A 23,823-nucleotide genomic window follows, 5' to 3' on the forward strand; every position below is an offset into this window, starting at 1 on the left:
CTTGGGGGAACAAAAATATTGTTGAATGTAAAAATCATTGCCTGCTTGCAATTTACAGGTTTCCAGATTTCTATTGCTTTTAAGAACATGCATATCTGTGTTCTGTCTTAGATGCCTGTATTCTCCTCATTAATGCCTTGCTTTTTGGCTTTTTTTCCTCTATCCAGGCAAGAAGTGCAGAAAAAAGTTTGATGAAACCAACCACAAAACGTGACAGCAGCACTCAAACTGACACTCACATCTTGCCTCCGTCTATTGTGAAGTCCTATGAATGGAATGAGTGGGAACTGAGAAGAAAAGCTATAAAACTGGTTCGTATTGTTACTACCAGATTTTCATGTGTTGGATAACAAAGTTCAGACTAAATTATTACAAAGTATTGTACTTTGCAGGATGAGTCTAAACTTACCCAAAGATGCATGCCTTTATTAGAACTGGTTCAATCATTTTTTCACCATTTTTTAAGCAGTGCTTCCATTGCTAAGTCGATTCATTCTTAATTTTTCATCTGCCTTCTTTAAGTGGTAAGTTTATTGATTAGCACTGGATTTTAAAGTTGTTTCCCTACACTCAAATAAATTTAACAGTTTTAAGATATTGCTATATACATTGGTTTTTGTATTTTTTATTATTATTATTTGGTTTTAAACGGGGTTGCAGAAGGGTTTGTGTCAAGCAAAACTTTATTTCAAGTTGAACAATTTATATTAGTATCACCGTCAAGTAAGAGGAGAAAAAATGTAACAGCTGGCAGACAGAGCAGTCAGGAATACCTTTGGATGTGGTTCACCCTGCAGAAGCTTTCTTTGAACTGACTTATCCACCCTTGAAAGAAATCAAAGCACGAGGCTTTTCTCTTTTTTTTTTTTTTTGCATAGTGAGGTATTTTTCATTTTATCTTGAATCCTCATGTTTGCTAAAACCAACTCATTGGGTTTTATTTGAAAGTGAAATTCCCCTCTTTCATGTACGACCAATCCAGATATGTAAGAAACAGAGCAAATAGCTTTTCTGTTGTGTATGTAACCCAGAGGAAATGGTTGTTATATATAAATCATGATGATTTGCTGTTGGATTGGAAATCACAGCCCCACAGAGGGTTGGCGACATACATAAAAGCTTCTAAAGTAACAGCATATATTTAAAAAGCTGCTTACTAGGAGCTTTTCTTTTCCCAGCCCATGCAGTTGTTAAGGTGTAGCACCTGATTTTCACAATTCAGTCAAAAGGAACTCGTTTGTGTAGGTCACACTGCAGTTACCAACAAAAACTGGACACAGAATGCTGCAGGGAGGTGGGTTTTGGGTTTTGTTTCTGTGAACAAATGCATTGTGAAGGCCTGTGGTCTGCTGTCAGGCTTGTTTCTTTTCTGTCATCCTTCTTGCCATCAACTTTCTAACATTATAAAAGGGAAACAAAAATTTTAGAGTGGGATTTTTTTGACAGTATGAGCTGGTTTACAAAGGCTTCTAAGCAATAGGTGTTAATGAAGTATATAAAAATAAGCCAGTTAGGTTTACAAGTGGCCTAGCTTGAAGCCTCATTTTGCTTCTCTAGTGGACAGAAGGACGTAAGTAAGTGCTAAGACATGTTCAGTGGCTATGCTTGCTTATCTTTAGCATAAGCAAAGGTGTATGTTTTCTAAGAGCTGAGCTTGGAGAGCTTACAAGCTCATTCGTTTGAAATGTTTAGTGGCAAAGTACTCGGGGTGTCTCAGCATCAGCTGTCCGTATGGGAGATTGGCGGTGTGGGGTTGGAACAAAAAATACGAGGCACCTGCAAAAGCTTTTGCACTGCCTATGCTGAATTTGTAATGTGGAGCTGATAAAACATTTACAGCCAAAGTGCTGAAATAACAGATGCAGCTTACCAATGCTTCTGTAAATTTGACACTATTAGAGGAGCAATGGACATATCTGTAGGTTCTGATACAGGATAAGCTCAGAGGCCTTGGGTTTCTTTTCTGTTGTTTGTGCTTAGACAGAAAACTTGAGGTATTAAAATAGGACTTTTTAAGAAGCCTTATTTGATGTTAGCAGTAAAATTTTCAGCTCACGTTTGTTTCTCTGTACAAGCATGCACTATTCCTTGCAATAGCACTCACTCAGCATTCACTCGTTTCAATTGTCAACAGAACCCTCTATTGGAAAAAAAAAAAAAAAGAAAAAAAGAAAAAGAAAAACTAATAATAAAATATTCTTTCTTTCCATCACATTTTTTCTGTAAATTCATTATTAAACAGGGCTTCATTATTACCATCATAAATCTTGTGCTATCTTGTGCTGTTTGCCAAGGGACTAACAAGTAATGCCTCGAAAGAAGGCATTTTTGCCCTTTTATTTGATACTCTGTGACACCAATGACCAAATCTCATCACGTTTGGTAGAAACCAAAGGCTAGATCCTGTAGCTTAATTGTCCACAAGGTTTGGGATCCTCAGATTTGTTTTAGCTTGTAGATACCAGGAGGTTAATCTGCCTTCCACTGCATTCAGTGTACTTTCCAACTGATTGAAATAAACTTGAAGCCCTGGCAGAGCTTAACATGAAAATGACATTTCATTCTAACAAAACAAAATCTTCAGCATTTAACAAAAACTTAAAATTTTAAAATTGTGGGGCTGCATACAGTTTTGTTCACACATTCTGTTAGCTTCAGGGGTTAGTTTCAATGAATTTAAGGTAGGAAGAAGCGTGCAACATTACAGGTTTGTGAAGCCCATAGAGGTACAATATGCAAATGCAGAACGTGTAACATCTAAGCAAATCCCACTGCTAAAATGTTCAAACAAAATTTTGCTTAATGTGATTCTTTTTGTGTCCTTAGGCCAATTTGCGTCGCAAGTTAACTCATGCCATGCAGACTGATCTCAGCCATCTGAGAAGGGAGAACTCCACCCAGGTGTACTTGCCAAAAGACGTCAGCACCCAGACTAAGCGCGAGAACTCCAGCAATGTACCCAGACCACAGATTTTCTTGGCAGGTCTCCGAGGAGGATCATCTGCTGCTACTCGTATGGTCAAAGTGGACTTAACAAGACCAATAGATGAAACCTAAGTGAAAATGAGAAACCTACAGAAATATACTAAATACATATAAAGGTCCCAATATATATCTGAATGAAGTTACCAAATAATTTTCTGTGTCTGTTGATTCCAGGAGCAGTTGACTTACTTTATTTGTCTTACCTGCTAGGGCTGCTGAATGGCATTAAGAGATAGAAATGAAGAGCCTGAAACACACAGAGTTTAAAAAGCAATTTAGAGTGGACACGTGCCTGAAAACTTTAACTTAAACTAACATTTAAATGTGTAGAGTGGGTCTGAGATTTTCTTGGTGTTCTAATACGACTGCTTGTTGAAACACTACAATTAAGAGACGTGGCTTTGGTACATGAAAACCAAAATGTTAGACTCACTGCTTTTATGAGATGCAGGGCCAATCCCGCAGCTCCTAGAGGCATAATGCTCAGTGGTGCGAAGTAAAACTGATCCCGAGAGAGTCACCCAGATGTCACAGCTCTACCCGCAGAGCGTAATTGCCCAGAAGGTAAAAGCAGTGAGATGAAATCGGGTTGGGTTCTTGGGCCTGGCCGTTCGTGCTGCTGTTAAGGGCTTTGCAAGTAACGGGCCTGATGAGCAGAGGCTGGGGCAGGGGGCTGAATCTGTCTGGGATGGCTCTGGCAGCCATGTGAGGTCTCCAATAATTTCTGTGTTTGTTGGCTAAAACGTGTGCTTCCCAGCACACAGCAAACAATAGGAACTCGAGGCATCGTTTCACTTATGTTTAGAAAAACTAAAGCACAACAGGAGAAGGTTTTTATCTCTGTTTCACTGTGGTGCTGAAATATGTGCCAGGTCTGTTAAGCTCAACAGCAGCTATTATTTCTCTTTGTGAAAAGCTGAATCAGTTGAGCTTTAAAATCTTCTCAGACGAAGCAGGGAATACATTAAAGCAGAAATGTTTTTCACAACAACAAAAAGCTCCACCAGTTATTTTCTACAAATTATCCTGATGCACCTGTGGGACTGTGTGGGATTGGCTCAGGTTTGTAACTCTCCTTTTGGTCAGGTGCACCATGGTGCATCGTATTTTCCTGGGCCACTGGCACACCAGCTTGTGATAATGAAGTGTGGAGATATGAGCTGCTATGTGGCTTTCCTGTGGTACGGTGCAGGGTAACTTTCTCTTTTTGTGTAACTGTCCAAGGTGTATTTGGCTTCACTTTTTAAAAGTTAAACATCTGGGAAAGGAAAGGAAAGGAAAGGAAAGGAAAGGAAAGGAAAGGAAAGGAAAGGAAAGGAAAGGAAAGGAAAGGATCAGTAGCAGCCAGATATGCTGCTTCTCCAGGTTTTTCAATGATGAGCTGGCACTGATTTTCAGATTTATTAATAAATACATGAGTGCTATTACTTGCAGCTTTTTTAATTCAGAGAAGATAGCCCATTGATGGTTAATGCAGTACTTTTTGTTCTGTACATTTTTATCATCATTTACTTTGAACCTTTTATGTTGAAGTTCTTACCTCGGACCAATAAGCTGGTATTTTAAGAATATATAAATACACTTATATAAAAGAAAATTGATGAGTGAAAATCCTTTTTATTCTTTTACATTTGTGGAAGCTATGGCAGTGTTGTGAAATAGTGGGGAATATGTGCAATTTCAGATTTGACAAAGCAGAAACATGTCAGCATGGAAAAGTTTACTACTGGCAGTGACAGAGGTGTGTGAGAGTGTTGCTTCCTGGGCGTTACTGCCATTAAAATAGTACAGGGAAAAAAAAGGAGAGATTATTTTTCAGAATGTCTTTATTCACGTGGAAGGGGAGACAATTTTCAGTCCATGCCCATTTGAACTTGAGCTTGTCTTTATTTGAATCTCCACTTCTTTTCAGCAGCTCTTCCTGGTGCAGTGGTGAGCGTGCTTGTGATGGAAAGATCAGGCAAGACCTAGCCTTGTAGGAAGAAACTGCAAGGAACAGTGTATACGTTCAGTAAATACAAATTAGAAAATAATGTTCACGTAATAGCAGCGTTAGTAAAACCACTGTTTCGTGCTGCTGTGGGCTTCCCTCTTGCCATAACCTTTGTGGAGAGGGCCCTGCCACACACCTTGCAGCATCCAGCTCTCCTTTTGGTGCTTTCATTTTGTATCGGGACGAAGGGGTGTGCTGGTGTGAGGGGATGGAGTCCAGTGGGCATGGGTGCTCCATTTTGTGCCAGGGGAGTTTTAGGCTGGATGTTAGGAAGAACTTTTTTACCAAAAGGGTTGTTAGACACTGGAGTGGGCTGCCCAGGGAAGTGGTGGAGTCACCATCCCTGGAGGTCTTTAAAAGACGTTTAGATGTAGAGCTTAGGGATATGGTTTAGTGGGGACTGCTAGCGTTAGGTCAGAGGTTGGACTTGGTAATGTTGGAGGTCTCTTCCAACCTAGAAATTCTGTGATTTGCCTGTCCGCACTTGGCACCAGTGGGACCGCAGCTCACCGCAAGGAGCACAGCGAGTTGCTTGAACACCACTTTTGACAAAGAGCCGAGAAAACGAGAGTTTTGAGGAAGGAACCGGGGCTGAGGGGAGCTGAGGGGGGCGCTGAGGGGAGCCCCGCGGGGCAGCCCCGCGCCGTGAGGCGATTCTCCTGCCTCCCACCCCTCCACCCGGGGCTTCCCTCAGCCTAGCACCACTTCCCCGACACACTTCGCACTCTGCGGCTCTTTCCGTGTATTTATTCCATGATTTAAGGCACCGGGGCGGCCACACAGCCGGCAACACCCCCCCACAACACCCCCCCCCCGCCCCCCCCTCCTCCCGCCCTCTGCGGGAGGACGCTCTGGGCGCGGCGCTCCTCCGCCGCCACGGTGCAACGCGGAAGCGGGGCGCTCTAGGCCGGCTCCGCGCTCTCTATGGTGCGATGGGCCCGGCACCATGTCGGCTGCGAGGGGTGAGCGCGCCTCGGGGGGGACGGGACGGGACGGGACGGGACGGGACGGCACCGGGGGTGTGTGTGTGTGTGTGGGGGGCAGCCCCAGCTCGCCCCCCCCGCGCGGCTGCGGTGGGCGCGCCCGGCTGGCGGGGGGGGAGCGGCGGCGGGCGCGACCACCGCGGGCGCGGGGGGGGTGAGGTCTGTGGGGAGGGGGAGCTGTGAGGGCGCCCGCGGCGGGAGGAGGCGGCCGCCATCTTGGGGACCCCCGGGGGCCATTTTGGGGCGGGGGCTGCCCCTTGGGGGACCTTTTGCTGAGTGGGGGCACGCAGCTCGTCCCCCTTTTTATGAGTAGTTATCGTAGGCAAATGCTAAATCTGATTTTGCGTGCCCCTGCTTTGGCGTAATATCTTACAGATTTAAAAAAAATGAAATCCCCGCAGTTGCGCTGGTGCCACCGCGGTGCTCACACCCTCCGTCAGGGAGCACACCCGCTATTTACCTGTGTCTGTGCCCTTGGTTCACCTGAGCTAAATACAGCTGGGCTGGGCTCACCTCACCTCCCAGCGGTGCCCTCAAATTCCCCCTTCCCCAACACAAGTCTAAATTTCAAACCATCTGATAGCTGTAAGTCACTTCTGAGCGTCATTACTCCAAAAACTAATTGGCTCTACCTCTGAAAAGTGGCTGCTGAGGCGGGGAGAGGTTACCTGTAAGGGAGCGCTAATTTAGGTGGTGAGAGGAGGAGCAGGAGGTTATGCAAGGGAAGGCAGCGCTGGCTGCGAAGAAAAACGAACCAAAGCCTCGCTTGCGCTGGATTCGGCAATTAATTCCCATATTAAACGAACAAAGTTACTACAAAACTGCCTGGAGCTTATCTGTTAGCTCATCTCCTTATCAGCAAAGGAACATAAACTTCTCCTAACGACACACAGCTTAATTGACACACTCGGAAGACGGCAGACGATGCTTCAAAAGATGCTGCAGAAGCACCAGCGGGCGCCCATGGGGTGCCACAGGGAACGAGGATATTTTACTGCCACCAGGCCTGGGACAGGCCAGCTCCCAAACTGCAAAATAGCATCGGTCTGGGCCACAGCTGTTCCCAGAATTGCAGCAGTGGTCGGGGTAGGGAAGATGCAGGGGCTACACCGATGATAGGCAGTCCTTGTGTGGTTCAGGTTACTCAAATAGACGTAACTTTAGTGTTTTCTCCAATGAACGAGGCGAGGACAGGCTGCCGCTCCAGAGCAAGCACGTACTGTCACCTTAAGGGTAGGGAGGCACAGAAAGACAAATATTAGTCCATGGTTAGTTTTTCTACAACAAAGGATCGCTGTTAGGGCAAGAAGATGGCTTTTTGTCAAACACCTGGAGCTTCTGTACTGTCTTTGTTGAGAAGAGACTTTAAGGTTTATCTTAGACTTTTCGTACAAAACATTTCACAACACTGTATAGTCTTCGGCACAGTTCTGGGGCTGTAGGACACCCTGCTTCAGTTCTTAAATAAAAGCGAAGGTCGTGCTAAGTTGGTATCTTTGTTTTCTTTCAGAAAATGTCAGCTTACCCTTCAAGTTGTACTGCCTCACTGTGATGACCCTGGTTGTGGCAACGTACACGGTAGCGCTGAGGTACACGAGGACAGTGCAGACAGAGCTCTACTTTTCTACCACAGCCGTGTGCATCACCGAAGTTATCAAGTTGTTCTTGAGCGTGGGCATCTTGGCTCAGTAAGTATGGGGATGCTAATTGGCGTTTTGGGAACGAATCGCCACTTCTAACCCCATGCTCTCAGTTACTGAAGCGCAGATCTGTGTGAATGTCTGGCTGGTTAGCTCAGCTGAGACTGCTTTGTAAACAGCTCAATATTCAGGTGTGTCTTTTCTGCATATTTTCTGTATTCATGTGCTGTCTTACCTTGGTTTCCCCGTGCTGCATCCGTCTTTGGAAGGGCTTGTATTCTCCGGGTTCTTCCAAAGCCCAGCTCTTGCTGTTTTGGCAGAATTTGTTCTTTCAGGGTCTCTGTGTGTCTTTGTGGCTTTTCATACATCAGAGAGCCGTCTGTTTTGTGCTAGAGGATTGCGAAGTCACATGGGGTGCCTCTTTTTCTTCTTTATCAGATCTTTTCTTCTTAACATCAAAAAGGTGGTTTTAGTTGCTTTAGAAATGAGCCAGTATTCGGATTTGTAGGCCTTCTGTTTAACTTTTCATTAAAAACGGCACTGTGGTTCTCACCGGGTTGTCGCCAGAGCACACCTTGACCCAGGCTGCTTTCTGGCGATGTCAGCAGCCCATGTTTGTGAACAGTGAAGGGTCTGTGGGTTGGTAACTTCTCAGATCTGTGGGACCCAGACCCCTCGCAGCCTTCCAGCAGGGTAAGCGGTGCGAATGGTCGTTTCTGACTCAAATAATTAAACTCCTGAGACAAAAGTAATTGCCTTTTTTTTAGGACAGCCCTGCAGGGCCAAAAATCCGTGTAGCCTGCCACCTGGCCCTTGCCAGTAGCCAGCAGTGGACACTTAGGAGCAAGAGGGCAAGCACAGGCTGCGCTTCCCTTGCTTGCTGGCAGATGCTCGTGGATTCCCACCCTGGAGGCTGCGGGTGTGCTGTGGCTGCAGCCTGTGATGATCCTGCCCTCCGCATGACTGTCTGGGTTCCTTCTGAACTGCCAGTCCCTGTTGTGCCTGTGAAATGGGTTCTGCAATATAATTACACAGTATATATGGAAAAAGTGCTTCTTTTATGAACACTTTCACTGTATTCTGTCATCATGTATTGAAAAACATCATGAATAACCTTTCCTTCCTTATATTTACCACCCTTGTTTTCACATCTCTGCAGATCCTTTTTTTCTTTTCACCGCTCATTTCTTTCCTAAGCCAGGTGTTTTATCTAATTTCTTTCTGTGATCATCCTGGTGCCCTTCTTGACAGCATCCCGTGTGAATCAGGATCCCGAGCTGCATGCAGCACTCAAGGTGTGAACGTGCTGTGGCATTACGCAGAGAGGGAACGGTGCAGAAAGCGCCCGGCTGGGTGTCAGATCCTCTCCTAAGGATCCCTGACAGCTCCTTTCTCTGAGCACAGCTGAGCCTTTGCTGCCCTGATAACTGAGCTGTTCCTCGGGTGGCAGAAGACCTGATGAGTTCTGTTGGGTGTAGTGCGGGGCCCTTTCAGCAATGGCTGAAAGTTTTCTCTTGGACACCACATACAGTTTAGTATAATCAGCAAGTTTTGCCGATATCCCAGTAACCTTCCATTTTAGATCACTTACAAATACGGCAAACAGTGCGAGTTCCAGCATGGCTTTCCTGCAGTGTCTGCCTGACGGCTTCCTCCAGTTTTAGACTTCCATCCTGCCAAGGCAAGGTGCCTTTGTAGCTTAATTGCCAGTTAAAAGATAAAATACAATTATTTGCTCGGTACGGTTGGATACGTTTCACTACCTTGTCCTTCTGAAGCAGCCAGTACTGCGTGCTACAACATACAGGATCCTGAAGTATGACACCCAGGCTGTTCCGGCTGCTGAATTTGTTTTCTTGCACATTTCTTCTGTTACGCCTTCCTTGTGTTTACCTTTTGGGTTTCTCCTGCAAAGCATATTGAAGGAGTGAATGAACGCCAACAGATTTCCTTTCCAAAAGGAAGCTTACAATGGTTGAGGCTGTGTAATTATTTATTCAGCCGTACTGTTACAGGAAAGGACTCAACTTCTCACATTTATTTGAAGTCCAGCTCACCCTTTGGCAATTACAACATCCAGATTCTTAGATGGTACTTAGTTTCTTAGCAGTGGATAAAGAAAAGTTCATTTGCAAACCCTAGTTTTAGCTTTGGCTTTTTTAACAGCTGAATATTTCCGTTGCAGAACTGATTCTTACGGGTATCCATCAACTGTTCAGACCAATGTAGAAACAGAATACATGTTTAAGTCAAATGTAGATAAACATCAGGAATGCTGAATTCAAGCTAAATGGTTTTTATTTATTTTCTTATTTATTTTGCTGTGTACATCTTTGGGCAGCTTATTTTGCAGTACAAGCTATACACAGAGGCTTTTTCTGAAATTCTTTTCTGCATAGATGTGCCCTTTGTACTGACCTCAGCTTTCGGTTCGAGATTCTTGGTAGCACGTGCTTCAGAAAGAGAACCCACCCAGAGATGAGCTACCACGCAGTACATCTCCTTCTCAACAGCTGAAGTGGAAGAGCTGCCTGCTGGGCAGCTGTTACTCTTCACTGCAGGACCCCATGCCTGAATCTGTGGGCACCAGCCCACTGAGAGTTGCTGTTCTCATCTCACTTTGGGCATGCGATCAGCCAAGTCACCGAGCGTGTTTTGGGACAGAATAAGGTACAGGCTAAGTATTAATTTCGTGTTCATCAGCCTACCTTAGTACTGACAGATAGAAGCCATGACCACGTGATATCTTCTGACTTCTTACTATCACCGAGCAGAGCTCTCTCAATGTGCTAATTACACTTTATTTACAACTGGACATCTGGAAGAGCAGCACTTCAGCCCAGCTGTACCTGGGTGATTACCTGGTGCTCACTGTTTTCTTCTGCATCTTATCTCCCAATGCCAGGCAATAAAAGTTCTTTGGGAAATAAGTTCTCTGGAGAATAAATAAACCGACAACTCTGCCTATAATGTCAGTGACTCATAGTGCTTTGTGCAATTAGCCGTAGTGCACTGGCATGAACTCTTCCTCCTCCTTGTTCTACAAACGTTGTTGTATCAGTGCTTGGCCCGTGGCCAGACGTGTCTTGCAGAAGACAGCTCTGTGACGTGCTCAGTGTCAGCAAGTCTGTCCCACACAAAGTTTCCCCGAAAGTTTGGAAAGAGGGGGGCATCAAGAACTGGGGAATATGCAGGAGTGAGGTGGTTGATGAAGGAGCCTGGGACAGAGGTTGCTGATTTTGCACAGGAAGAGTTTGGGGTAGGTAGCTGGTGTATGTTTGTAGGAAGAAAGAATTTGGGATGTGGGTGGAAATGTGGGAAGTTGATTTTCTGGGGCGCTGAAGAGGATGTGAGCCGTTTGTATGGGTGTGCAAGGGAAGCAAAAAGGAGTGTTAAATTTAAGAGCAGTGACACATTTCCATCGCCGGCTCTCGTGCACGTGGTAACTGATAACATCACTGATTTTCCCCACTAATTCTCTCCTTTGATGAGCAGAAGGTAAGATGATTACTAAGAACACATTTTCAGCCATCCCAACAGATTTGTTGATTTGTTTTCCGTTTTCAAATATCAGCTCAGGATGGCTCCCAGCTACATTATTACTTTATTTTGCAGAGAATCTGGAAGCCTGTCAAGGCTAATAGCATCTCTGAAAGAAAATGTATTTGGAAGTCCCAAGGAATTGCTCAAATTAAGTGTTCCATCTTTGGTGTACGCTCTCCAAAACAACATGGCTTTTGTGGCTCTTAGCAACTTAGATGCGGCAGTCTACCAGGTAAGGCACATTTTTGTGAGCAACTGATCCATAAATATATTTCTCTTCATAGTTTTGTGAGGCGTGCATGTTAGCTACCTGTTCGCCCAGGCACTGGAAACGGTACAACACCGCCAAGTTCTGTAGGGAATCGACAAATATAAGATGTTATTCGTCGTTCTGTAGTTGAATTTCCTGTGTGCTTGTTTGGGAGGAATTTGTACAGCCACGTGTTCGTGCCTCTAGGTGACGTACCAGCTGAAGATCCCCTGCACAGCTCTGTGCACAGTCCTCATGCTGAAGCGTTCCCTCAGCAAACTGCAGTGGTTCTCGGTCTTCATGCTGTGTGGCGGTGTTACCCTCGTGCAGTGGGAGCCTGCTCAGGCTACCAAAGTACAGGTGAGAGTTTCCATTTTGCCATTTCTCGAAGAATAAACCGCCTTGCACTGTGCATTTCACTTCACAGCACCTTGGACTTCAGGTAATGTTTCGTAGCTTCCACCCAGCAGTACCCATTTCCTCTCTCCAGCCACCTCACCTGCACCGCAAACACTGGCTCCATCGTTTGTGTTCGGATTTGTTGTATACCCGTGCAGACAGGCTTGCAGCATTGCTCCGCGCCACGGTCAGCTTGTCACGACTACGCCGAGCTAATCTGCGGGGCAGCTCTAGCAAGTCAAATCTGTACCGTAATGAAATGCCACCGATTGTGATGCGCTTAATGAAATAGCCCTGGCATGGGGTTTTTGTAAACGGCTGCGGTGTTGTATCCGTTTAACACAACGCTCCATGTTGCAGGTGGAGCAGAATCCGTGGCTGGGGTTTGGAGCGATTGCTGTCGCTGTGCTGTGTTCAGGATTTGCAGGTACAGTATTGCTTCCACATGCAGTTCATGCCAAAATGACTGATATTTCGTGACATTTCAAACAGAAAGTTCTCTGTTTCATACCTTCTGCGCTGATAGGGTCTGGGCATGGCATCATCGGCATGACCTGCACTTCACATTGATGGGCAGCACAAAGCTGCACCAGGGGAGGTTCAGACCAGACATTAGGAAACATTTTGTTACCACGAGGGCGGTCAGGCATGGGAACAGGCTTCCCAGCGAGGTGGTTGATGCGCCAGGCCTGTCAGTGCTCAAGAGGCACTTGGACAACGCCCTCGTTAACGTGCTGTAACTCCTGGTTAGCCTGGAGTGGTCAGGCAGCTGGATTTAATAGTCTGTGTAGGTCCCCGCCAACAGAACTGTTCAATTCTGTGCTACTCGTTAGCTATCTTTGTTGATTAGAAGATAAATGAGGACTTTATCCCCTCTGCCTGTAATTATCTTATGCTCGCAGTAATTACAAACCAGATTCGCGACGTGATTGCTCCAGTTGTAAAAACAAATGGCTGGCAGCACGTACTGTTGGTTTGACATGATGCAATGTGGAAGGCTGTTTTGCAAGTGGAAGGAAGCGCCTTTCGAATGCCTAGAATAATGTGAAGGGAACCTCCAGAATGACCCAGTCAGCACAACTCATTCATGTCCCTCAATTTTATAAGTTAATTTTACAGTGAATGGCTCTGTTTTGGTGATCCAATGAAAAATTTGCCTTTTTTTTTTTTAAAGGGGAGCTGAGCTTCTCACTTAATTCTTGTGGCAGCTCAGCCCCAAAATCCACATTGCCATGGTCATAGGTGGTAAATCTCCCCCTGCATCTCAATGTGGGAGAGAGGAAGCTGAGTAGCAGGAAGCCTGGATAAGCTATGTGATGCTTTTGTTATGTTACTTCAGTTTCAAGCAGCTTTTCCTCGCAACAGTCACTTTTCTCTGGCTCCTGTAGGAGGAGACCAGGATTGGAGGACAAATGAGCTGGTGCTAAGAAATAAGGAAATGCAATTACTACTTTATTTGAAATTTGGCTCACAGGGGCATGTTTTCCTGGCTGCAGATTGGATTCTCCCCTCTCCCTCTGTAAGGAAAGGAGTAATCACTGACCTCTGGTGCCGTGCAATCATGCAGGAATCATCTTGTGCTGTGCATACCTGCTTGGTACTTGTGGAAATCCTTCTAGCTAGCAGGTGGGAAAAGGAGAAGGGTGAGGTTTTTGTTTGGTGTCTTTTCACTGAAATGGGCATTTTGAATTAGAAACAGGAAATAAGGCTTTGTAGATCTCAAGCAGCTTTTCCTGGAAGGTTCAAAACTTACTCATTTCCACAGACGCTCCCAAGCCACGAGACAATGTACAGCATTCACAGCGAAGCCTTCAGAGCCTTGTAACGCCCTCACGATGTGGGTGGATAGCTCTGCCCCTGCAAATCCTGACCTTTTAAAGGGCTGGAGAGGGCTGCTCTAGAGGATTAGAGACCCATGCGGCTTTCTTCTCCAGCCGAAGGGTTGCAGCTGGGGTGTTTCCTCCCACTGATTCCTCGCTGACAGCCGTAGCTTTGAGGCAGCTGGGAAGACAGGAGATTTCATCCACGCAGCCTCTTGTGCCCTTGAGGCTTTACATGTTGAAAACATAAGTCCTATCCAGACTCCTTTCCTCTTTCTACTTCCTTCCCCCGCCCACAAAATGAATTAGTTATTCTTGGCATTAAACCTTCAATTTCTGGACTGACCATATTAACTGTTTTATGTTATTCAGCAAAGTCCAAAAAGTTAGGTGGTTTTGTCCCTCGGAGATGGAAAAAAGCTTTCTTCAAACCCCTTTTCCTGTGGGAATTTGCAAAGGTTTGGGGGCACAACAATGCTTATAAAAGCGTTTTAAACAAATACCTAATGGCAGAGCCCTTGTGACTTGAAACATTACTAAAGAATTTCTCCTAAACAGTACATTTTCTTTCCTAGCACAGTGATTTTTATGCATTCTCAGAACTGACAGCATCATGTCATTGCCCTACTTACTGTTTTCTTAGCTTATTAATAGTTTATAAACATGGGTCATGCTCAGCCAAGTTTCTGGTATATCGATTCTATCTGCTTGTGCTCCCTGGGTCTTCTCAGCGGGCACAGAACTCGAGATAGACTGCTGTGGGTTCTTCGAAGCACTACAGTCATTAACAAGACTAGTTTTTTGTTTATATTGTTGATTAGACTTTTAAAATAGTTTTCATGTAAAATAGTATTCCCTTGTTTGCTTTTATAATTTAAACACCTGAAATATACATGTGTTCTCTAGGTAATTGATTCACCGTACGTCCTCACTGTACTGTATTATAAATTATAAATTGCATTTTTCATGAGCAAAAGAGCGAACTCAGTCATTTCAGGAGGAAGAACGGATGTCTAGGGTGTCTGACCCATAGGTCTTTTCGCTGTGCTTTGTCACTTGGTGTACTTCTCCCTTATCTTTTCAAGGATCTTGGGTGATGTTAAGGAGCAATAAACACTTAATCAGTAGGACTCATGCCAGGAAGTGTGGTCACACAACTCTTCTCACACAAATGGCTGAGAAGATGTCTGAATGCTGTGAAATGTCTCTGTTTTGGACTGCAGAGGAAATTCCAGATACGAGCAGAGCCCTGGGAGCAGTAGTTAGAGGCAGCTAGCGATGGCCTTGTCAAACGGAGGCTGTTGAGTCTGACACACACCTCCTGAGTCATGGAAAAGTAGATGTGGAATTTCAGTAATGCAGGATAAAAAGTCAAACATGCTGGTCAGCGTGGCACCGTGAAAGAGCTTTAGATTAGCATGAATTCCTTTTTCCTCAAAAACAGCCTGTAGTTTCAATTAGCGGAAAGCAGAGGTTTTGGTTCGCTCTTATAATCTTTGAAGCTGTGATTTCAGAACATGTCTGCGCTCTGAACTCAAGGTTTCCAAAGGAATTCTCAGTCTCCGTACTGAGGTAACAAAGTTCCCCTTCTGTAGGAGGCTGGATATTGTGTTACTGTTATTTGATTTCGTTTTATTTTCTTCATTTTTATTTTTTTTCACTTCTAAATATCCTGATGGAGGAACAAATTGGTCGACACTGTACTGAAATGCATAAATAGTGTCCTGGGGATAAAATACCAGGTGCCAAGGTGAAATGCTTTTTCTTCTGGTGTAAATTGCAGAGGAGAAACTGTGTTGGTATCAGAAGTCTGGGAAAACTAAACATAAACGAGGAATAGTTTAACAATGAAGCTCATCAACAATCACAATGACTGTAAAGAGAAACAGAATCTATTTTTGATGTTATGTACACCTGCTCCAGAAGACGTACATTAGCAGGACGTGTTGATGGGACTTCTGCTTTGGGAATTTCTGTGAAATGTACAATTCTGGAAGACAAGAGGATTCCAGTAGTCGTGTCTAGCTTTAAAGCACCATGAGCTGGGAATCACCAAGGTTGATGCTTTGTTCATCTTATAAAAAACTTTTTTTTTTCTTTTTTTAGGAGTTTATTTTGAGAAGGTATTAAAGAGTTCAGATACATCCCTGTGGGTGAGGAACATCCAGATGTACTTATCGGGGATTGCAGTGACTTTATTTGGTGTGTACGTGTCAGATGGAGCCCAGGTTCTCGAGAAAGGGTTTTTCTATGGCTATACACACTACGTCTGGTTTGTCATCCGTAAGTATCTCATGGTTTTATGGTCAGGTTATGTTGTTTTGCTTTTTTTAACTTTTGGTGTAACTGGTTGTGTGAACCTACAAATACAGTTTGACCCACTGTTTCTTACTGTGTTTTTTCTAATACTGTTGTCTTGAAAATTATTAGTTTATTCAACTTAAAATCGTGCTTAAAGAATATTCCAAATAACTGAGCAGCAGGTAGAGCATCTTCAAATGAGTCACATCTGATCTAGTAGATGCTATTGTAGATGTGCCACTTTGATACACGTTGTGTTAGATCACCAAGTAGGATGATGTTGCCCAAACAAGGAGTGGGGTAAAATGCATGGCTCTAAAGAGGAACCTGCTGCACCTTTGCTAACAGACAGGTGCTGTCTGCTTTCCAGTTCTCGCCAGCGTAGGCGGCCTCTACACGTCTGTGGTCGTGAAGTACACGGACAACATCATGAAAGGATTTTCTGCAGCAGCAGCCATCGTTCTTTCTACCGTGGCATCGGTCATCCTCTTTGGCCTCCAGTTAAGTAAGTGCCTTTTTGCCACCTGATCTGACTGTAGGACAGGTTTCCATCCTCGGTAGCAGACTGTACACCAAGGCAATCGCTTGTGCCTCCTTTGAATGTTTCTGTTTTTAACTTAGCCTTCTCCAGGAGTGCTGTGCATCAATGTATAATCTGTGTTGTGTTCCGTAAGGTACCCGACCATCCTCTGCTTTCACAGGCATTCATGATTTGGTCTTGTAGAGGCACCCTATAACTTCACAGGGAAAGGGTCTTTCCAGTTTAAACAGCTTACTGATTTATACAGCTCTGCTCACCAATCGCTTCCTAATGCAGTTCAGTATGCAAATTGTTGGAGCTGTTTATCTGAGAGAGTTGTCGGTAAGGTACCCTTTCTTGCTGGTTTTAATAGAGCCAGTGCCAAATTAATTCCTCATCTATTTCTGTGAGGGCTTCACCACATCCTGTTAGGTTATACCTGCTGCTGCCTTCCCGCTTGCTGTGCCCAGCCATGCACCAGAGCGCATCCCGCAGCCACCAGGGTGAATGCTTCTGAGGGGAAATAGCAAAGTGCTGGGGGCTGCCTGCAGCCACAAAGGATTCTCTCCCTGATAAAGTATCTGATAAAGTATCAAGTAACTCCTGCTCAGTACTTTGGTATGGTTTTTGACTTTCCCACCGTAACCAGAATTTAGAGTTGGGATGGTGTAATGGTTCTGATTTGGTGTAGTGAGGCGAAACTTAACAAAGGTTTGTCTAAGAAAACCATCACAAGCTGAAAAAGAGGGCCTTAAATCAAGTGATGAAAAACAACTGCTTTTAAAAACTCACCTGGGCTGAATGCTTTCCTGCTGTTTGACACAAATCAAACCTGGACTGCTGAGCTTTCTGTGAAAGCCTCACTAACAGTATTTCTCAGGTGTGTCTAAATTTGAAAAGGCAAACGAAATGTGTCATCACAGGCTATGCTATCACATCCACTGTGTCTTTACCTTAGTGCTATTGTAACAAAAGGCTGTCAGAGCACTTCTGGAACTGTAGAGGGTGTTTCACACTTGATTTTCTGACCATCACCACGTTTTTGTGACAGGAAACTAACTGAAATGCTTTTCGGATTGTAAATGCTCAGGAGTTTTCAGTGACAGGGTATGATTTTAGGTTCTGTGAATTAACAGCTTGTTGTCCTGCTTACTTTTGAGTAACGTTAAGACTGTCTGTCAGACATCATCATAATTTATGTAGCTCAGTCTTCTGAAGGTGGTTTCTTCTTTTACAAAGGTGCTTATTTTGAACTCTTTGTTCCCTTGCAGCTACTACCTTTCTGGTGGGTGCTACCCTGGTGTGTATTTCTATTTACTTCTATGGATTCCCTCGGCAAGACACCACAAGAATTCAGCCAGCGGAGACGAAGAGCCCAAAAGAGAGACTTGACAGTGTGTGACATTGTCTTTAAAAATGGACAGACAGGAGGAAAAAATGGACTTTCAAAACTTAAACTACATTTTTTAAAAACCTAGCCTTAGCTAGTTGTGAAATGGTTTAAGTGGGATAGGCTGAAACCAGAAGTTCTTTCTTTTTTACACGAGAAGTTACCCAAGGTTGCTGCTGAGGCTCCGTTATGGCCAGGAGCCGGATGGGTATTTCATGGAAGGCATTACTCAGTCGTGATGGAAAATGAAGAGTCCCAGTTACAAGGAAAAGAGAATGAAGGAACTGAACACTCACCTGTATATAATGTACATAACGGAGGGAAAGTGGGAAATGGGAAATATTGTGTATTTGATAAACTGTTGTGCCCTTTGAGGGCAAAAATGCCCCAAAGCTTCAAACAAATCTATTAAAAAGGGCAACTACTGCCAGCATTTTCTCTTAAACCACTTGGCAATTGCAGTTTGATTCTCCACAGGGAGTTTCTCTTTTAAATAATACATATCAGATAAACAGAGAACTTTGCTAGAGTTTTTGTGATGGTGTAGCAGTATTTTTTCCTCTATGCACTTGTCTCACTTGTCAGCCACGTCTCCCCCAGTAATAAGCACACTTCAAACATCGTTTACCCAGAAGCGATTAGAAGTAACGCTTGCTGTTGGGTTAAAAATCCATAATGAAAATCTAGTGTTTCTGTTAAGTTGTAGATTCTTTTGCTTTTCAGTTTTATTTTCCACTTGCTGTAGCTGGTGGAGAGCTGGCCTCTTCTTTTACAGATTTTCTTAAAACTTGTGCAGGGAGAGACAGGCACGTTGTATCTCCAGCTTGGTATGAACAAGCGTTGGACCAGAGGAATTTCATCTTTACACTTTTTCCCTAAACCTTTTTATGCACAGCAAAGTGATGCTGGAGAACAGTTCCTGTGATGCATGTTAGGCTTCAATTTAATTAGAGTGCCAACTAAAATTCTCTCCCTGCCTCCGGGCATTGCTCAGTTCAACCCTTCAAGGAAAATGCAACTGCATTTAGGGAAAACTGCCTTTGGGGCATTTGTTTAAATCCACAGTGGAGTCAAAAATCAGACTTTGATTTATATCTCGTTTAAATTCCTTCAGACCTGAGCTACCCAGCTGGATTTTACTTCAGCTTGGGGCATGTTAAGCACAGCAATAACAAAATGCTTAAATTTGGTTCCAGTGGGAGAAGGTGCTCCTATCTGCCTTTTGCCAAGCGTTCTGTGCACATAGGATGGAGCACGTCACCGAAGTGCCAAGGCTTTAGGGTCAGGGGGCCCTGTCAGCTATTTCAGAGGCTGGCACTGCCACCGGCGCTGCCGCCTGGTGCTCCACCTCTCTTCAGCAGCGTTGTGGCTGTGAAATTGCCGGGCAGCGCCTGCCACACGGGGCTGCTGAGGGAGTGCCGTGGTTCCTGCTGCACCAGCTGGGCAGCACACCTCCCTTCTCCTTCCTCAGCGGGTCAGAGGAGCAGGACGGGACAGGTTTGGCAGTGGGGCTCGGTGCGTGAAGGTGGGAACGCGATAGGACACACGCAAGAGAAGGGCAGGGTCTGACTGAGTGTGTCCCCACACGGAGCACCTGTCCTGCCACCAGGCATGAGGGCGACGCAGGAAGGGATTTTCATTGCTTAGGGCAGGGCGCTGTAATTCCCCTCCCTCTTCAAAAGGAAGCGTGATGTTTACAAAAGGTAAATCCATAAAATTGCCTTTTATGGGGCCTACCAAGGACACTGCTACTGTCTGGGAGAAAGTGATTACGGCAGCAGTGGCACCCCCAAATGGCGGTGCCATCATGCTCTTCTGCAACAAAACCTCCGAGAGCCAAGTTTGCAGCCTGCATTCACAATGACTGGCAGGAGAGCGTTTATGTTCTCTTGAAAAATACCTTTTTACTAGGAGCTGACATCGCGCAGCTGTTACATCCGCGTGACGGGGGTGATGCCGAGGAGTTGCATCCCGCCGCCTAGAACGGAGCGCGCCGCTCGGAAGAGACACAGCCTGGCCTGGAAAACAAGAGCAGGGCTCAGCAAAACCAGAGCAGGTGCTGCTGCAGAGCAGCGAGGAGCTGCCTGGGAGAGGGGAGGACAAATCCACAACCTCATGGCAGCGACCAGAGGGGATGCTCACAGAAGAGCCAGCAACTACGGAAAAGTAAAAACCATTTGTGCACCACAGCGGCAGCACAGGCTGTTAGAGGCCAAGAACGCTGCTGAAATCCCTCCTCTCACTGGGCACAGACAGGAGGCTGTCAGGGAACTTAACTCGAGGTTGCTCTGAAAATTTCACTTGTCAGTTCCATGACTGGCTGGCTGGGAAGGGCTTACTCCAATAAAAAGTAGCTTTTGAAAGCTATTACTCTAAGATAGGCAGGGGGTTTTTTGTTTGTTTTTTATTTTGTTTTTACAGGATAAGGAACTGCAATGCTCCTTGTAGCTCGAATTGTCTTAGTTCTCTAGAAGAATGCGTGGAACCATCTTCAAAGGCAGAAAACCTACAGCAACTAAGCTATAGCATGGAGCTTTATCAAGTCCACAGCGCTGTCTCCCCCCACAGCACAGCTCCATGTTTAAATAGGACTTCTTGCCCAAACCAGACAGGGAACTGCTTTTGAAATAGCTTGAAGAACATAAAGGCAGTGCAATTCTTATAGCATTTATAGAGCAGTTACAGGGTCAAACATTGCCTGGGAGATTAGTAGAAAATAGTTTGCATCGATTTGGAACTGCACATCAACAGCTGTCAGCCTCGCTGCTTTAGCCAGAACGGCAATTTAGACAACTTGGGATGTGTAGGTGGCGAGAGGGAGGAGAGAAATTCACTTCTCTCCTAATCCTCTGCCTTCCCACATAACCACTGAAGGAAAACTGTCAGGAATTAACCAGCGAGTTACAGACTTCAGTATTTCCTTTAAAAGTTCAGAAGGAAAGGTGATGAGAGGAAAAGTAGGGGGGAGTTGTTTTGGTCGGGAGCAGTTTTCCTTATGGTGTTGTGTTCCAGGAAGATGAGGCAGAGCCACGAGCAGCAGCTCCTGGCGTGGTGTCACCCTGTGGGACCGCCTGCCTGCTGGCTCCTTAGCCTGCGGGGGCACATTCTGCTAATTTTGGCAAAGCCCCAAGAGATCGCCCCTCCACCGTGCCATACCTGGGCGAGTTCAGGTGCGCTGCCTTTCACGGGAAGGGTTTTATGCGCCACGGCTGCAAGATGGCTGAAACAGAAAAGGTGGTGAGAAGGAGCAAATCGAGCAAATCGCTCCGCAAGAGCAGTCTGCAGGCTACAGAAAGCAGCAGAACTGGAAGAGCCACCACTGCAGCGTGCCACAGTTGTATTTTCTACAGCCTGTCTCACCTGGCTGAGGGTGGTCATGGCTTTCTGGAGCCTGCGTGTTGTCTGGGCATGCCACCAACAGCTTGGTGCTTGTACAAATAGCAGCCTCTCCCCCAGTCCCCAACCAAGCAGATCTGGAAAGATCCCCGAGAGCCACACAGCCTGTCATTGCCAAGGTGCATAAAGCCTTACGCAGTTTTTTCTGACTTGTTAAAGCCTTCCCCGTACACAGACTGTACAGCTTCCTCCAGCAAGCCTACCCGAGAGCTTCACTGTCCTGACACAGGTCCCTCGGGGGACCCTCCCTACGGCGGCTGCGTGCCCAGTTTGACTTTGAGCCATAACATGCTTTTTCCGTCTCAACACACAGGCTGAGATCAGTGGCTACAAGGTTTTTGGACAACCTAGCTAAAATTTTGAGATTTGAGAGCATGTTATCAGCTCAAATCTCCTCTTAGAGACGTGGTTAGTCTGTTATGATTTTGGTTTCAGGCACCAGGTTACAGTCAAAGGATTCTTCTTGAAAGCAGCCAGCTTCTTGGGAGGCTCCTGACTCCTTTTTTCCTGGTTCCAACCTTCATCTCAACTACTTATGCTATCATTTGCTACCCTACTTGATATCTTTTCTGCTCCAGAGAGGTCCCACAAATTTACATCTTCCCACTATTTTTCTCTTCAAAGCAGTGCAGATTTAGGGCTGCAAAGCCAGCTTGGGAAGACAGGCACTGCCTGTCCTCCCCGGAGGAGGATGCCGGTATCAGCGATCGCCTTACCAAAGTGTGAGGAGGTAGCTGACTATGTGCTTGGGTTGCAGATCCTGAGAAGATCTATACAGGACCTCATCGTACCTGTGAAGACAGAAAACAACAGCTTGGTGTAAAAATGGTAAGGTGTCCTCAGATAAAAGGCTCAGACTTGCTGAAACCAGAACAAACACAACTGCAGAATTAACCAAAATAGCCGTCTGAGCCGGACCTAAGCCATGTAATTAGCACACAATTGCTTATTTCTTCCTCATTCACGTCTTGTTGGAAAGAGATTGCTTCTGCTCCTCGTCATGCAAACACTGTAGGCTGCAGAGCTCGGAGGGGCACACGATAGCGAACAGAACACAAAAGCTATATTTGCTCCTGGAACATTATGTCTGGTTTTACATTTCAACACTAATTGTAAGTTCCTAGGAGCAAAAAAACATGTATTAAATAACCAAGGCAGACAAAATAGTCCCTTAGATGCTGCCTTTAATAAATGCAGCTTAGAATTTTAAGTTGCTAAAGGGAATTTTGTAACATTAGAAAAGACAAAAACAAAGTGGGTTTACATAACCCCGGAATAAAACACACTTATGTAAGACAGTATTCAACTGGAAAATGCAAGCAGATTCATGGAAATCCATAGTTTTACTTCATGGGTTCTGCTGTCTGCTCGTGCCTCTTTTTTTTCACAGCCCCTAGCAAGTTACCCAGACCTCTCAGGCTGAGCAGATTTCCAAGTGAGGAGTGGGCCTCCGGATCTCTGCTTAGCTTCCAAGCCCATCCCCACCATCATGGCCACGCCGAACTTCCTGGGATCTTCTTCCTTTAACAGCTGGCTGTAGGGGAACTGTGGAGTGAGCTCTGGTAACGAAGTTACCAGAAAGGAAGTTAGACAAACATCTCTTACTGATACTCAGAACTGGCCAGCTAATTTTGAGGGCCAATGTTTCAAGCAGCAGAACCAGAGCCATGGGAAGCAGGCTTCTGACAGCTCAGAAGTGTTTATTATGGAAACTTCTCCAGAAGAATCTATTCTTGGCAACTCACAGGGAGGACAATCATAATTGTTATTCCTGAAATCATGACATGTTCAACTATGAGTTTGTTAGCCACCGACTGCCTGGCCTCACGGATAGCCTAAATACAGCTTCCTGCTGGAAGTAAAGGCCCCAGATGTTTCACCCAGGTTCCACATGCTATTTGGATGGACTCAAAGGCATTTACAACAAGCAGACCTGAAGCTCTCTAAAAATAAGAGCCCCGCAGTGGAGTGACAACCTCTATTTGAAAATGGATGCACACCTGGCATGCAGCAGTCCCTGCAAAGTACCCTGAAATACATTCACCCTGTCAGTTTTCACACACAAGATGGGCAGCTATGCACAAATCTGATAAAGCCCAAGGAAAAAACACGTTTTTTCTGTGAAATAGTTTCACTGGGGAAGTAATATACCATTGGCCTTACCTAGAAGGCTACTGTTGCAGTCATTATGATCCAACAGACAAGCTGCTGCCCAGAATAGCCACTTTTCTCTTATGACTGTGCAATCTGTGTGTCCTCAACAGGCTGGCAGCAAATCAAAACGTTTATTTTAAGGCAACTGGTATTTGCCAAGAAAACCGGACAAACCTGAGAAGATGCTGAAGAACAGAGATGGCATCTGGCTCTTGCAAGCACGATGCATTAACATCAGTTAGCTGCTCATTCCCATGCATCTGTTCTAAACTAAAATGCAAGAATCAAAAACAGGTGCTGAATGAAAACACTTGTTAGCAAAGATGAACAAGAAAAACAGTAATTTGTATTTTGAGAAGAAAGGACAGGGATTTTTTATTTGAGCTGAATGAAATTAATCCATGATTTGCTAGACATTTGGTACCAACAAGCTTAAAAAGGGACTGGCC

General features: G+C 45.1%; 3 protein-coding genes across 14 annotated transcripts in view; 2 read left to right on the forward strand and 1 right to left on the reverse strand.

Annotated features, from left to right (window-relative positions):
* Positions 1-3,666, forward strand: part of CFAP206 (cilia and flagella associated protein 206) — a 32,193-nt gene extending 28,527 nt beyond the window's left edge. For all 4 annotated transcript variants that reach the window (XM_082758335.1, XM_082758333.1, XM_082758334.1 and 1 more), the window contains 2 exons: positions 168-311; positions 2,827-3,666. In XM_082758335.1, coding sequence (XP_082614461.1) covers positions 168-311; positions 2,827-3,057 — 375 coding nt within the window. In that variant the 3' untranslated portion in view covers positions 3,058-3,666. The remainder of the gene's footprint in view (positions 1-167; positions 312-2,826) is intronic.
* Positions 3,667-4,923: 1,257 nt separating this feature from the next.
* Positions 4,924-23,823, reverse strand: part of RARS2 (arginyl-tRNA synthetase 2, mitochondrial) — a 50,558-nt gene continuing 31,658 nt past the window's right edge. For 3 of the 8 annotated variants that reach the window (XM_082756626.1, XM_082756631.1, XM_082756632.1), the window contains 5 exons: positions 23,549-23,644; positions 21,937-22,011; positions 20,981-21,044; positions 19,725-19,842; positions 12,235-15,432 (listed from right to left, as the gene is read on the reverse strand). In XM_082756626.1, the coding sequence (XP_082612752.1) occupies positions 19,756-19,842; positions 20,981-21,044; positions 21,937-22,011; positions 23,549-23,644 (322 nt within the window). In that variant the 3' untranslated portion in view covers positions 12,235-15,432; positions 19,725-19,755. Of the gene's footprint in view, positions 4,972-12,234; positions 15,433-16,429; positions 17,171-19,724; positions 19,843-20,980; positions 21,045-21,936; positions 22,012-23,548; positions 23,645-23,823 lie in introns of those variants that run through there. The other 5 variants (XR_014317167.1, XM_082756630.1, XM_082756627.1 and 2 more) reach the window with 5 other exon arrangements.
* SLC35A1 (solute carrier family 35 member A1) lies at positions 5,836-19,109 on the forward strand. 2 transcript variants are annotated; one of them, XM_082756633.1, is made up of 8 exons: positions 5,836-5,940; positions 7,472-7,649; positions 11,217-11,376; positions 11,602-11,754; positions 12,154-12,220; positions 15,720-15,896; positions 16,285-16,419; positions 17,706-18,707. In XM_082756633.1, the coding sequence occupies exons 1-8, from the start codon at positions 5,925-5,927 to the stop codon at positions 17,834-17,836; spliced, it is 1,017 nt and encodes a 338-aa protein (XP_082612759.1). In that variant the 5' UTR covers positions 5,836-5,924; the 3' UTR covers positions 17,837-18,707. The 2 variants fall into 2 exon arrangements, with proteins under 2 accessions (XP_082612759.1, XP_082612760.1); XM_082756634.1 differs by lacking the exon at positions 5,836-5,940 and adding an exon at positions 10,001-10,271 and having other exon boundaries at positions 7,519-7,649; positions 17,706-19,109.

Source organism: Aythya marila, assembly GCF_965140915.1.
Source record: "Aythya marila genome assembly, chromosome: 3".
Taxonomy (NCBI): Eukaryota; Metazoa; Chordata; class Aves; order Anseriformes; family Anatidae; genus Aythya; species Aythya marila.